This window comes from Etheostoma cragini, chromosome 15 (assembly GCF_013103735.1).
Source record: "Etheostoma cragini isolate CJK2018 chromosome 15, CSU_Ecrag_1.0, whole genome shotgun sequence".
Lineage (NCBI taxonomy): Eukaryota > Metazoa > Chordata > Actinopteri > Perciformes > Percidae > Etheostoma > Etheostoma cragini.
Window position 1 is genome coordinate 9,804,020 of NC_048421.1, and position 11,239 is coordinate 9,815,258.

Sequence of the window (11,239 nt, forward strand, 5' to 3'; positions counted from 1 at the left end):
CAGTTCTGAAGGCAAAAGGGGGTCCAACCCGTTACTAGCATGGGGTACCTAATAAAGTGGCCGGTGAGTGTATATAGAAAAAAATATTCACTCATGTATAAGATGAGGGCCCTAACCTATCACAGTAATGCCACATAAAAACCACAACCCCTGGTTGTTTAGCTGCTCTATAACTTAAACAAACATGCCTAGCCTTTGGTCTGCTGCAGAACCTCAACTAGAGGGCAACAGCGGATGTCCGAACAGTAAAATCAAAGACTTGTGAAACGATCGCACTTTGGTTTTGATGTATCATGGAGCAGTTAAGGCCACCCAAGGACATTCAGGGACGCAGCTGAAACGAGAAGGAAGAGGAGAGCTTCATTATCCGTTTCAGTGATTAAACTCAGAACAAAACTGGAATGTGTATGTTCTTTCTTTTGTCTCATTCTTCTATTCACACTTTCCATCATCAGGACAAAATATGTCCCAGAAGTGAAACGCTTCTGTTTATTCCTGTCTGTGTACTCTTATGGTAGAACACACAAGTACTGTAAACAGTTATTTTTGGTTTACCAGGAGTAGCTAGGATGAATACAGTCCAACACACTTTCAAACATGCACCTTTCAGGCTTTCTATTAAACTTCGTGTCTTTTTTTTCTGCCCTGAGTGCAGTTCTAGTTATGTGTTTGATTTTGGCGCCACTTTGTGGTTAAACCAAGAAGCTCAGAGGAGGTGGGAAAAAAAGAATCAAACTGGCTGAATATAATGCAGGTGAACTGAAAAAGTCAATTTATATATCTTCAATGTTATACGTTTTCCTACTGTTCCAAATATTTCCTACACAATAATGCATCATGATAATCCAAACGTTTGATTTGATGTATACATACAGTACTGAAATATTTGGCATCTTTTAGCATTTTTTCATAAAAAAAAACATTTCACAAGGCTGCACCAACAAAATGACAAGTCACTTATTACTTTATTGAGTTTCAACATAGCTATACACAATCCATGTTTGCTCCATTAAACTTGCTGTTTCATTATAATTTAACAAAGCAGAAACTGGAAAAACATCCATAATGCCAACTTTCTACAGAAACAGCTAAACTTCAGACCAATTGTAAGATTTCATAAAGCTAATGAAACAGTATTTGAGCAATTCCAATAAGGCTCACAAAAATCTAAATACTAAACACCAATGGAGCAAATACTAAGTAGAAAATCTGCAATATGGACTTAAGAAATGCTGCTGAAAAATAAACAAGCATGGTATGAAAAGCCTTTGCCGGAATCATAATTATATTTACAACAAGATGTTTGATTTTACATTTTTGGGCACGAAAACTATGCACTTTCATCAGGTTTGATGTAACCGAGGTGTTTGGTTTGCAGCCTTAACAGAGTCTTCTATTTTTCCCGTCAGTCATCTAAGCAATGTCTACATTGATAATTTATGTCCAGAGTCATCTCTCTATTATTATTATGCTAATTTGTGTAACCATGGGACCAACGCTCTTGGTCACTGTTGCTATGGAAATATAAGACACTAGAGGTGTGTCATGTCTCTCAATGATAATAAAATGTTACAGACCAGGTAACAAGTTTCAATACTGCAGAGAGGGAGATTGGATATGGAATTTGATTAGTCATGGATGGTGGTTCACAAATTGTGTGTGTGTGGGTGTTGGTTTGTGTGTGTGTATGTGATTACAGCAACAAACAGAGAGTTTGTTGAGTTCCTGGGCAGCTGTGGCTCAGTGGTAGAGCGGTTACTTGCCAATTGGAAGGTTGGTAGTTTAATCCCTGGCCCTGCAGTCCCACGTCAAAGTGTCCTTGGGCAAGACACTGAACCCAGAGTTTCCCCCGATGCTGCGCCAATGGAGTGTGAATGTGTTTATCTGATGAGCAGGTGGCACCTTGTACGGCTGCCTCGGCAACAGTGTATGAATGTGTGTGAATGGTAACATGGCGCTATATAAAATGCATCACATTTACATTTACACAATGATAATTCTTATAAAGGAACACCAAAGCCTCTTGAGGATAAGTGTTCTAGCCCTTCACAAATTCTCATATAGATTCAGAAACAGAAGAGGGTCCAGTGTCATTATACAAAGTGTTCACAAATAGCTTGCAATTGTTTTTCTGTAATACAAAACAGTGAAACAATAATGAACGGAACGTGTTTTAAATGAAATATGTTTAAATCCATCTTAAATTCTAGATTACTACTTCCAAGATAGTGACCTATCCATTTCTTGGGAGCAAAATAATCCTTTACAAAATACAATCTAAACAGGTTTTTACACTCTCAGATGACAAAAAGTCAAAGCTGAGCCACTACTTAGCATTCATACTGAATAATTTAGAATCATGCAGTCTGGTATTTTGATAAATGCCATTACTGTAATAGTCTCAAACAATGGCAGCAGCCTTATTACATATACATAAATAATGGTAAATGCCATGACAAAGAATTGTGTGGGCATACAGTGGCATTACTTGATATAATACAATACAGCATTGTAATAGAGTTTTTATACATTTAGCAGCATTTTGGTTAGAGGCTGGCTTGGCATATCGAGCCAGTGCCATTAATGTAATCAATTATGCATGTAACTATATTGAAGCAGCGAGCAACACAGGACGAAATATTTGCCTGCCAACTGAACACTGTTATTCAGATTTACATTTGATACATTTCTTCACAAGAACAATTGGTCACACATTAAATCATTTGACTGTTGTACTACAAAACACAATAATCAATGGCACTGACATTAATTAGTTATGCACAAGTCAGATTTACAATTTTAAAACTAAATGACACTGATTATAAAATCCTCTGACGTTCCCATAGTCTCTTTGCCTATTTCCTGTCCAGTTATCTACAGTCAAAAAGAGAAAATAACTTGCAGATGAGACAGGGACAAAATAGTACTTTGTATGACAGCATACAAAATACTATGTTTTTTACTTTTAGTTTTTTTGGGCATATTTAGACCTTTATTCAACAGGACAGCTGAAAACATGTCAGGGGAGAGAGAGGGGGACTTACATGCAGCAGAGGACTGCCGGTCAGAGTCAAACCCTGGCCCGCTGTGTCGAGCAGTAAACCTCTATATATGGGCGCCAGCTCTACAAACTGAGCTATCCGGGCTCCCGTATGAAGTTAATTTTACACAATGCAGGCACAGGCCCCTCTGCTGTAAACTCTGCAATTAATCCTTGGTCTCCAGGGAAAATTTATGTTACCCAGGGGACCATTTGCAAGTGGGTGTTAGTGTTCCATCTACCTCAATACACCGAGCGCAGTCAAACAGATTCCATTTTCATTCAAAGCATAAACCAAACAGTTGTATGATTTTCTGATTGTTTTATAATGGATTTGTTTCCAAGATAATGTCTCAAAGGCAGATAGAGGAACAGTGCAGTTGGACCTTCTGAAGTTTTTTGTCCTCCTTAACAAGATCCATGTTCTTCTGTGACAGATGTATTATTTAATCATGTATTTTCCCTCTTTGATGTGATCTGAAATATGTTGGCGGCAGCTGTTATTTGTTTCAGACAGAGATGCTCACAAGTCTCTGGGCTAGAGTCTAAGTCAAGTCTCAAGTCTCTCGTGGTAATAATGAGTGTTGCATCACCGGCTGCATTCGGTCCAAGCTGTTCAGAACACTGCATAGCTAAATAGGTATTTCAAACCATGTAAAATGTTATCATGACTCATTTATTCATCATCCAGCAGTATCAGCTTGAATAGTTGGTTTGGTAAATAATCAGTGAAAATAGGCTATAATAATAGAACAAAAAAACTAACAAAACAGGAATGCACATACAGTACAATACAGACCAAATGTTGAGGTACTCAGGTTTTCAGGACAATATTGCTAAAATGAATGAGATGTGGTTGAGTCAGAATGATTTATCTTGATTGCACATATTTAGCATTCAGTGATTCTTTTGTTTGGGCCTTGTTGTCTGAAGATTTAAACCAAAGCTTCTGATGAATGGGATAGCAGCTGCCGGTGTGGTCGCCATGGTTGTTGTTGTCCTTTCATGTTTGGCGGTGCGCAGTAGATATGTTACGTATTACGCAAGTAGGTTTACGCAGGGGAGGGAATAACATTCAGCTCATCCGAAGTTTCCTTAAAATAATGAATGTTCACGAGTCCTGCATCTCAGGTCCTAGCCGAGTCTGAAGTCATTTGAAGACGAGTCTCAAGTCAAGTATGAAGTCAGTGTGTGTGCGAAATAAGTCCGACTCAAGGCAGAGTCTCAAGCTTGAGTCCCCATCTCTAGTTTCAGATATGTATGAGTCTGTGTGAGTGTGTTTATGCGAGTCATATCACCTTCCTCTCAGATGCTGGTCTGCAGGTCCCCATTCAGCAGAGTACTTTGGGTCTCTGTGGGGTCATTTATCATGCAAGACTTATCCTTCCGGCTGTCGCTGCAATCAGCCTCATCCAGCCCACCCACCTTCTTAAGACACAGAACATTCTGGAAACTCTTCTTGAAGTTCTCCGACAAGAAGGCGTAGAGGATGGGATTGGCACAGCTGTTGGCGTATCCCAAAACCACCACAAAAGCAAAGGTGCTCCTCAGGATGGGAGTAGTGCTGATGGTTCCTGTCACCGAGGTCACGTTGAAGACGTAAAAAGGCAGCCAGCAGAAGACAAACACTGCCACCACGATGGACACCATCCGAGTCACCCTTCTTTCTGAGCGCTTTCTCTTGGAGGAGCCTACACGGATGCCTGAGGACTTCACCTTAAAGATGATGAACAAGTAGCAAAGGCAGATGACCAAAAGGGGCAGGAAGAAGCCCAGGATGAAGGTGTAGAACATGAACACTGTGTAGTAGGCCTCTTGTGGCTCGGGCCACACGATGGTGCAGAAGCAGCCGTCGTGCTTTGTGATGACTCCGCTGTAGATAACAATGGGCAGATTAACCATCAGGGACACCCCCCACACTGCTAAGTTAATAGTCTTTGCCATGCGCGGCTTGCGCCACTTTGTGGATTTGATGGGATGCACCACAGCCAGGTAGCGGTCGATGCTCATGACCATCAGGCAGAAGATAGATGTGAACTGGTTCAGGGAATCAACGGTCATCACCACCCTGCAGAGCACAGGACCAAATGGCCAGTGGACCAGCGCCAGCTGGATGGCGATGAAAGGCAGGCCCAGCATGAAGAGCACGTCGGCCACTGCCAGGTTCAGGATGTAGATGTTAGTAACTGTCTTCATCTTGGCGTAGCGCAGGATAACGTAGATGACGAGGGAGTTTCCGCAGAGCCCCACAGTGCAAACCAGAAAGTACAAACAGGTGATGACCACCGTGCTGGTTTTGTTGAAGCTGTGGTCTGTGTAGTTCCCTTGGAGGTTGGACTCATTACTTTGTATTAAGCTGTCATACATGAGGTGCTCCGACAGGTTCAGAGGGGACAATGGGAAGATCCAGGAGTCCATGATACCTCACTTTCTCACACAGATTATGGCATCTCACCTGCACACATAAAGACTTATGTCAGTAACAGCGTAACATCCTTTAAAATTACCTTTTTACTAGACATTATTTTTTACCATCTTGGCAGTCTGGTTGATAGAGAATTTGATAATCATTCCACTTGATATGGATTAGGTCATTTGATTTGATATGATTTACATGATTACATGATTTATATGAATGTCACTTTTCTTCAATAGTCACCATCTTCATCAGATATTAAATTTGATCTCTCTCTTCCTTTCTACTTGCTGTTGGATTGATTGTTAGTCTGTTTAACCAATGTTATGAGTAGTTATCGATATAAGTGATCCCTATGTTTTCATGAATCCAAGTTATCTGTTAGAACGCTTTTCTAGATGTTACAGTATGTTTACTTGTGTCTTTTAAAGGTCCCTGGTGTTTTCAGTTACAGGGCTGATTGGATCTCTTCCCAAGACTGTGTGGGTGTTTGTAGACTGACTGATTGATATCTTCCTGAGTCTCTTCTTAGCTTTGTTGCACCTGTTATAGCAGGACATGGACAGCTTTATCATTCTTATTGGTAGAAAACATTTGTGACCTAATACATTCCCATCTATGCTCCAGCCAACCTGAGCAGAGGTCTAATCAGCCACAATAACTGAAATCACTTGTGTGGGTGTTCAGAGGCATTAAACAAAAAGAACATGTCATTTTTCTAATCAGCCTTAAGACTCTCTGGAGAAAAGACCTGATTGATAGCATATGTAAAGGAGAGAACCTCAGGATATTTGGCTATGCTTTCTACATGAGACCAGACATTCCTTGTGTGTTTTTTTGGCCAGCCACTGCCAGTCCCTACTCACTACTCGTCTGCACACCCTACAGTCATAAGCTCTCCCTGGCGAAACGCTTGCCCTTCACATGTTGCTTAATTATCAGCTGCGATGGGTTACACTGAATTATTTGCTGACACATTTTTTATGTTTATTGGGGGGTGTGCATGGATGTAAATTATTCCCAGCCTAAGTAATTGAATGAGGGGAATCACAGTACTGGGAATAGCTTTGCCACAGTCAGATTTAAGTGCTTGTCAATGCCAATGCACAGGAGGCAGACATGGTCTGACAACTTAGTCTATAACATAAGAGGTTTTATAATGCCAGTGTATCATTTTCAGCCGGGCAGCAGTATAGGGTGGACACTGCTTGGAGTCTTGTTTTTGGTAAATAAGCGACTACATTGCAGCAAAGGGTGGTCGATTCTCACTGTTATACATCAACCAATATTTCCCTGAGCAAGATCCTTAACCCCTAGTTGCTCCAGAGGTGTGCGACTTCTGATATATGCCAACAGTCGCTTTGGATAGAAGCATCAGTTAAATTACATTTATTGTAATGTAATGTTTGAGCTCAGGGAAAACACATTGGTGTTTATAAATGTGAACTGTCTGAGTCAGGTGGATGGATAGATTATTGAATAATGTAACATTTGGAAAGTCATTGGGAGAGACATATTTTTGTTTGTGTTGCGTAAGATAAACATGCATGATAGTTCATTATTACTATAGAAACAAAGCACAACAGACCACCTTCATAAAAACAATACTCTCTTGAAGCACTTGGCTCTGTTGCTGAGGTGAACAACAAATGGAATATATCACAAGTCACCGATTATGGTTGGTAAGAGTACGATTTTGTGAACTGTTAAATTGCTGTATTTGAGGCATTGTTCATGCAACAGGTATTCTTCCATAAAAACCAGCCCAGAGAGAGCACAGTCAAAAGAGAGAACAATTCAGTTTGCCATCAGAACAACTAGTTAAATAATATTTGAAATAAAGTGGCTACTTCAAAAAAAAGTAATAACAAAATAAAATAGTATGTCAGTATTTTTAGATTTTTCATACAGTGGTTTTTATCTTCAGTGTCATGGCCATGGATTCTGCTCTAACCTTCGCTTTTAGCAGCTAAAAGGTAGACGATTAGAAGATGAATATTCAGCTACCTGAATCAATTATTACACGCTCATAGTTAATTATGCAAATCCAGTTTATGGAAAATAAAATGTAAATGAGGTCAAGTCAGGAATTCAATTTACAATGTTAGTAAACCCAGCACAGACCCAGCTGAGAGTTTTGTTTCAATACACATGCCAGAACATCATCATTTTACCAGTTAAGAGTAAAATTGCATTCTGAAACAATAAGACACGGCAGTGTGCTTACAATGTCCTACATGCTCAACTTGACAAATTGTTTCAACTTAATTTGAACGGAATAATTACAACAACTTGCTAATGTAGGATACTATCTTCGCACATCTACAATTCACCAACCACTCTACTGTGAGTCAACAAAGTATCGTCTTACCTGCAAATGGATTTAATCTCACTATCTACAAGATGCGCCACTTCTGCGCGGATGAAAGTATTTCAGTGTTTAGGGCTGACTCATCTTCTTCATCTCCAAATATTTCTGTAGTTTTTCTCACTGGCATCGAATTAGGAAACCTCTCTGCAATGTTTAAATAATCCCATAATCTAGCCTGCATCACACACGATGAGAAAATGAGAGAAAAGGTCGGACAATTAAATAAAATACAAACCTGCTGTGGACGAAGCTCCGATTCGCTCGTGGTGTGATGCGCGCGGTGACTGCCTCCAGCCGGAGAGCGCGGATATGTTAAAGGACGCACAGGAGGTGCTGAAGACACTCACCCCTGAACGAAAGAGGCTGTTTCCTGTGTTACACCATGTGTTACAGATATCCAGCCCTGCACACAGGTGGAGCTACGTGAAACAGAACTTACATTTTAATGGATCTTGATCACATGCATTGATGCACGGAGTGATAGCCTTGTTGAACATAACTTATTGATAAGGTGAAAGTGGGCACCAATAAGCCTACTTACATATGTCCATTTTGATTTACAACAATGACAATAACACAGTAGGCCTTCTGGGGACCGATGCTCGATTGGCTATAACCTTTCATCAGTTATAATCCATCGTGCAAAATTGTACTTATTGCTGTGTGCATTAGTCTACGACTTGTTTTTCACAAGAGTCAAGTCAGTTGTAGGCTTATGGTTGAATAAATTGACACTAAACCCAGGAAAAGATCTCAGAATCCTTCACCTTTACCATGGAGACTTTCAAACTTTAAAAGTAGGCCTATGACCAATTACCCAAACACACCACAGTAACAAGCATTTTTTCGCACATTTCCGGATCCATTTATCAAAGTTACAGATACAAATCCAATACTGACCACGAAGTGTTCCATTGGACCTTTGGTAATTGAACTTCTAAAGGTAAGGTAGCCCACCTGTCCCAGGACAGTTACACCACCTACGCCACTGGTGGCCACAGGCTGCATTGCAAGTCAACGCTGCAGCCATAAAGTCATGATAGTACAACTGGTTTTAATTTAGCTCCCGGCCATCAGAGGCAGCACTGAGGGCAAAGTAGCACTCCAATTACGCGCAATGAAAATCCCACACACTCCACCGGTTTAAGTTTAATCAGAGACGTTTAGTACCGAGTATCTTTTGTTTAATATTTAACAATAAGATAAACGTGTACATGTGTGAAGAGGCCTCGACGTAGTAGTCTCTACGTGTTGTGGTCGTTGCAGTTTATGCTCTCTTCGCATTAGTTGTAGCCAGGCCCTGGATTTTCCTGTTTTTTTTCTCCATATTAATTGATTTTAATGGCGAGCGACAAAACAACACGAACCAACACAACTCCAAAACAACCCTTGAGCATGATGTGGGTGATGACACAGAATGTCCATGTCCCAATGTGCTGGTATGAGTACTGTCCAATCTGCAGTACAGGTAAGCTACGTTAAGTAAAGTGTTTGGGGCGTTGGTAAATATGATGGCATATTATTGAGGTTTCCTTAAAGCTGCATAGAGATGTGTTGCCACACCTGTGACCACTGAGCCCACAGGTCTGCCCTCACCCTGTTGTCTTTCTAGCTGCTGGTTCTTTGTTAAATATTCCGTAGTCTTTGGCATAAACTATTATTATTATAAGGATTAAACCTGACAGGTATTATCTTCTGTTACTTAAAATTATGGCTTCAACCTCTGGACTGTTTGACTTCTATAGTTGCACAAGTAATGCCCATGTGTTTTTGGTATTGGTTTATATAATTACCATTTGATATTCCATAACCATAGACTGTTTTAAGTCATGTCCACAGGTTTTTAATGTAAGAAAGATTCACATCATGTGTGAGTCCAGTCAGGCTTTTGCACAATTCAGAATTGGAATGAGAATGACTCCTAAATTCAATACTTGAATTTGAATTGATGTAAAAAAAAAAAAAGGATCTAGAATTACAATTCAATACAAATTCAAAGAAATTCATATACATCATTTAAGTGAAGTGTTTAATAATGAAGCTTTACAAAATATATCAGCTATGATTGCATTACATATTCTATAAATGATATTAGTTTGAACTACTTGAACAGATTTCATTAATAGGAATTTTTTCCTCTAGCAGTAAATGTTAAAAGCTCTAGCCACAGAACAAATAATTAAGTTTTATTTAGAGTAATTATAATTACCTATCCATACTGTATCTATATTTTGGAACAAAATGTATGCAGGGTTATGTTAATGAAATAATGTTATAAAGTACAAAATTACTGTCATTGTATTTAGTTGTATTACTCAGGTAAAATGTGTAATTCAGTTACTAATCAAATTGAAAGGAAATTACTTTGCATTGATAACTTAATCCAAATAAAGTAATCCAAACCAGATTTATGTACATTTATAACAGTAAGCAATTACATTTCCATAGTAACCTTCCTAACACTGAAAGTATGTGAGATTCAACACATAATTTCTGTTGTGCAAACTGTGTGGAATTTCATTGAATTGCCATGAATTTCATGTCATTCAAATTTATTTTCATACTGTGGGGCGGAGTCCATTCAATTTAAATTCCAATTCTTCAATTGAATGGAAGCCGATTCTGAATTGTGCACAAGCCTTGTGTCAGTCAAGCATCATCTATCCTAAATGTTTCAGATCACGACATCTGCATTTACTTTTTCACGTCATCTAAATGTTAAATAATTCAAGCTGTAAATCTCATCTAGCTGTCACAGCAAACTCCTCGGCAACATCAAGAACATGCAGATGCGGAAGTAACACTCCAGTTAGCACAGGTGAGGGGTTATGTAATGTAGAGAAGTGAAGCTTTTATGTAAATCAGCAGAAAGAAGAGGCAGCTTCATTTGAGGTGTTTTCAGTCTTTTTCCAAGCAGTGTCTGTTATCTCTGACCTGCACATCCTTATTAAGTTCATTCAAGTGATAGAATATGTAAAGTAGAGTAACAAATGTATTATCATGGACGGTCTTGCCATGATGCAGTCACTCTCTAATCCTGCTGTGACTCCATGTCTATTAAAGGAAATGTGGAAAAAAGGGTCAGATACATCAAACCAAAATCTCTTCTCAGCCAAGCCGTTTTTTTAATTTCTTGAATAGCATTTCAGGAGAATTAAGGTACTTGAGTACTGCATTGTCAATATTTGCTTGTTTACTGAGCTAATCTTAACTGGCAAAGAGAGACAGTTGGGTGTCGGCGGTAGTTTCCCTAACTCTCTGTGCGTATGTGTTGATATGAACCATGCATACCATGCAGGCCTAGAGGTCAAAGGGGAAATTAAACTGATGAAGAAGGGAAAGCAATTATTTATTAGAAGTTATGTTGCTACCAGGAACAATCGCTGACCAATTAAGTTGATTTTGTATTAAA

The 11,239-nt window shown here is 39.4% G+C and overlaps 1 protein-coding gene across 1 annotated transcript; it reads right to left on the minus strand.

Moving 5' to 3' along the window:
• Positions 1 to 3,821: 3,821 nt before the first annotated feature.
• LOC117958099 (somatostatin receptor type 2-like) lies at positions 3,822 to 8,109 on the minus strand. Its single transcript, XM_034894360.1, has 2 exons — positions 7,828 to 8,109; positions 3,822 to 5,495 (listed from the first exon to the last, which is right to left on the minus strand). The coding sequence occupies exon 2, from the start codon at positions 5,456 to 5,458 to the stop codon at positions 4,346 to 4,348; it is 1,113 nt and encodes a 370-aa protein (XP_034750251.1). The 5' UTR covers positions 5,459 to 5,495; positions 7,828 to 8,109; the 3' UTR covers positions 3,822 to 4,345.
• Between the last annotated feature and the right edge of the window lie 3,130 nt (positions 8,110 to 11,239).